At 37.9% G+C, this 4,020-nt stretch overlaps 1 protein-coding gene across 1 annotated transcript; it reads right to left on the bottom strand.

Moving 5' to 3' along the window:
* Window positions 1-2,696: 2,696 nt before the first annotated feature.
* On the bottom strand, window positions 2,697-3,659 carry LOC149152981 (uncharacterized). The gene has a single exon (XM_089443656.1). The coding sequence runs from the start codon at window positions 3,657-3,659 to the stop codon at window positions 2,697-2,699; it is 963 nt and encodes a 320-aa protein (XP_089299782.1).
* Between the last annotated feature and the right edge of the window lie 361 nt (window positions 3,660-4,020).

The raw sequence follows: 4,020 nt of genomic DNA, 5'->3' as shown, positions 1-4,020 counted from the left end.
GACCAACTCCTCAATAGAAAATAATTTTCTATTCAAACCATGATTGTACATAGAAATATTCAAGATGAGATTCTTATGATTGTATATAGAAATATTCAATATGAAATTCTTAACAATTATTCCTGGTACTTTACATTTCCATGCCCTTCCATAATGCGAATTTTTTAATGACGTAGAAAAAACATTTTTGTCTTGGACATAATCTTCACAAAAGAATTATAATGTGCATTTTTATATATCCTATTATTTGAGAAACCTAATTCAAAATATTATTATTTTCTGAAACCCAAAAACATTTCTGTATGGCTAATAAATTTATAAGAAGTTGACACTTTTCTATTTTGTAATATTGCAAATTAAAATTTCTATTTTAAAAACAAATTACTTCACAACTATAATTTCAAAATAAACACATGTTTTATGTTGCTTCTTTCCCGCATGGAAAATAACTTTTAATGAACAATAAAATTATATGCTAACTCTTAGAGTGTACTCTCGCTTACAGCTTTTAATGAACAATAAATTTATATGCTAGCTCTGGGAGTGTACTCTCACTTATGGTGCTTATTTCTTTTCAATGTCTCACAACTAACCAAAAAACCTCTTAGAGTGTATTCCTCACTTACAATGATAAAGTTTACTTATTTTCAATCTCTCATTCCTAACTACAAAAAAAACATTCTTGCATCTAGTTCTGGTTAAAGTTATACTTCTTGAGATCATTCTCAAGGCCAAAAATAAATAAATAAAAATGGATTTTAAAATTTATCTCATTGTTAACCAAAATATCATATTTCTTCATACTCAAATTATTTTATTATAATTTTTAACAAATAACTTAATAAACATATGAAATTCTTCTTATTATAATTAAAGATCTACTTTATGTTTTATAAATCTTAAGAGAATTTTAAAAAGACATAGCCTTTCCTCGATCAACATGTCTCTTCCCAATATGATTAACTTTGACTAATTCAACTTCTTCATCTTTAAAAAGATATGCCCTATTAATTTTGATTAATTCAACTTTTTCATCTTAATATAATGCAACTTTTTTCTTTGTGAATTAATTTGTCAAAATATAAAAAAAAACATTTAGTAACACTAAGAAAACTTTTTTATGAAAATAATTTTGTCAAAATATTTAAAAAATATTTTTTTTTTCTGTAAGCTGAGGTAAAATTCTATTACTATAAGAAAACTATGTACATATACAAGGTGCCACCCGCCCATCAGGGAAACCAGGTGGCCTTCGAAAGTATATAACCGCCATCCAAAAGAAATATATGTTCAGTTTATCAAACCATACTAAAAACCCCTCTATTCTGCCTAAAAACATATTGTTCATGGCTGGAAACATAACCAAACCAAAGGTCGGCCGCTGTTTCTCCGCTGCAAAATACTCTCGTATATCCACTTCCTGCTCTTCCGAATCTTCTGGTATGTCCAGGTAAATGGGAAGCAAGGTTTCCTCAGCCACCTGTTTCCCTTTCTCTTCCAGAGCTACCCCCTGACTACGCGTTCTCTGACCTTCGCTTCTGACTGGATTAACTGCCATAATGTTAAACGATAATTTCGTAATCCTTATCGTAGGCGGTCCCAAATCCACCAAACTCTGCTCCAACAACAGCACCGAACCTCCCCCCCTCTCTGGACTGTTATGCAGGCTAAAATTGAGCCTTATCCCCGATCGCCTACAAATAGTTATGAAGACTACCTTTCTCCATCTGCAGTCATACAAAAACATAACGCTTCCATGCAGCATTATAACCCCGCGCGACCACCTTCCCACGTTAGTGTTAGTTATCTTCCAAGCCTGCTCATTATTACACGTCTCAGGTCTTGGATCCTGATGTGATACGATCCCTGTCCTCCTGACGCCACCGCTCTCCCACCTCAGTACCTGCCCTGCATTCGTCCTTGGGATGAGCATTTCTTCCCATGCCTGCATATACTCATTCCGCCATATTTGAATTTGGACACCTCTGTTCTTCATACCCCCGATGTCATCATAAATGAACCTGTCGTTTCCCCTCAAAATCATTATGGGGAGGCAGCTAAGCAGTCCTGTCAAGCACACTCGCCTCATGATTATCTTGCCGTAAGATGGTTGCCAACTCAGCCCACCGTGGATCCTCCTGTAATACAACCCAACTACCATCCAGCACCCGATTCGATTCCCCACATGCCCAATTGGCTAAGTAATCGGCCGCCCTATTACCTCGCCGCAAAACATGATTGATTGTAATATAGTCTATCATCCTCATCAGACCTTGGATATCCTGTATGATCGCAGCTGTCCTCCAGCTCTTTGCAACGTGGTCCCAGGTTTTGCCCCCCTGTAATTTCCTTAGCATTTCAATCACAAGTTGGGAGTCGCCTTCTATATCAAGGTTCCGATATCCATTCCTTGCGGCAATTCGAAGACCATGATAAACCCCCCAGAGCTCTGCCTCATTATTTGACATTTCGCCACCCCATTCAGCATATGCCCAGCGTGAGATTCCTCTACTATCTCGAAAAATACCACCCCATCCAGCTTCCCCAGGATTGCCCTTTGATGCGCCATCGAAGGACAATTTAATTCGGTTGTCTCCTGGGAATCGAAAATGATTTGGGCTCTGCATACGATACCGATTACGCCTATCAGTGTTGGGATATAACATTGTAAAATCTATGTTCAATTGGGTTATTATTCATTGCTCTTCCAAATTTAATTTCCAATCCTCCTCACTCCAAGTTTCGGATAAGACCGTCTCTTTAATCGAACGGCAGACTTCATCCCATATTCTTGCTACATGGCAACTTCGATCTTTAAAAATCCGGCGATTTTGTTCTTTCCACACCTCCCAAATTACAAAACCAGGCGCCAGACTCCATATCCTCCTAACCAGTTTACTTTGAAAATTCCCCTTTCCCCATTGTAAAATGGTACTCCTTAGACTAGCGGGATCCCTATTCAAATGACCGAAGAGAACTCGAAGTTCTTCCCACAGACTCTGAGTATACAGACATCTATTCAACAAGTGTTCCTGGTTCTCGAATTCGTTATTACACAGATAACACCGAGATGGACCAATCATTCCTCGTTTCTGCAGATTATCCCACGTCAAGATCCGTCCTCTACACACTAACCATGCGAAAATTGTTACTTTTGGCCACCATTTACCTTCCCAAATCTTTTTCCAATCCACTGGTTCCTCCACTCTGTCCTCCTTCTTGAACCAGTAATAAGCTTCTTTAACTGTGAACATACCTTGCGTGGCCTTACCCCATCTAAGGATATCACTACCTGGCCGTATCTTAATTTTCCTCGAGTCTAATTCTCTGATATACAGTAGTTGAGTCTCAGGACTGATTCTCTCATCCCATTCAGTCGGTCTTTTCCATATCCTCCACACTTCATTCAAGTCAGCCGGTCTCCAGTAATCCTTAACATATTCCATTCCTTCCTGTTGCGCGCCTGCTTGAATTTCATGTAAAGTTGGGTTTCTCTCCAGCTTCTCCCGTTGTTGCCATCCATCCGTCCAAAACCTCGCTAAATTTCCTTCACGGATTTCCCAGAAAGCGAGGTCCCGAACCAAATCTTTGTTGCTTCTTGCTAGCTCCCAGATTTGTGATCCTCTTGGAGTTTCTACGACCCGGAGGCGTCCTGCCATTGAGCGTGGCATATTGTATTTTTGATTCCATATGCGTTTCCATATATCCACACCCCCCTGCACCCATCGCCACCATAACTTCGCTCCCAAAACCTTTAATATTTAATAGCATTAAGAAGGAATTCTTTATTTAAAAGGTTTTTTTGTTTTTTTTATTTGTTTTTGTTTTGTTTTGTTTTGTTTTGTTTATTTTTTTTTTCTTCGGTTAATATACTATTTAAAAATCAAGCAAGTAAAGTTTATAATAATTAGATTTGGAATATGCCATAAAACTATTTTTGTTTGGCTAAGAGTTTGTCTTTTTTGGAGATAAGGTTGACTATCCAAGACCTAGAGGCATCTGGTAGGAGTGAAAACCTAC

This window comes from Pinus tabuliformis, chromosome 9, assembly GCF_031772625.1.
Source record: "Pinus tabuliformis cultivar Carrire ecotype Pingquan chromosome 9, CPIR1, whole genome shotgun sequence".
NCBI classification, from domain to species: domain Eukaryota; kingdom Viridiplantae; phylum Streptophyta; class Pinopsida; order Pinales; family Pinaceae; genus Pinus; species Pinus tabuliformis.
Note: the sequence above shows the minus strand (reverse complement) of the source record. Positions and strands in the feature narration are given on the sequence as shown.

What these genes read in the sequence shown, in the direction of transcription:
- LOC149152981 (XM_089443656.1), bottom strand. Translation starts at nt 3,659, where the DNA reads ATGGCAGGACGCCTCCGGGTCGTAGAAACTCCAAGAGGATCACAAATC.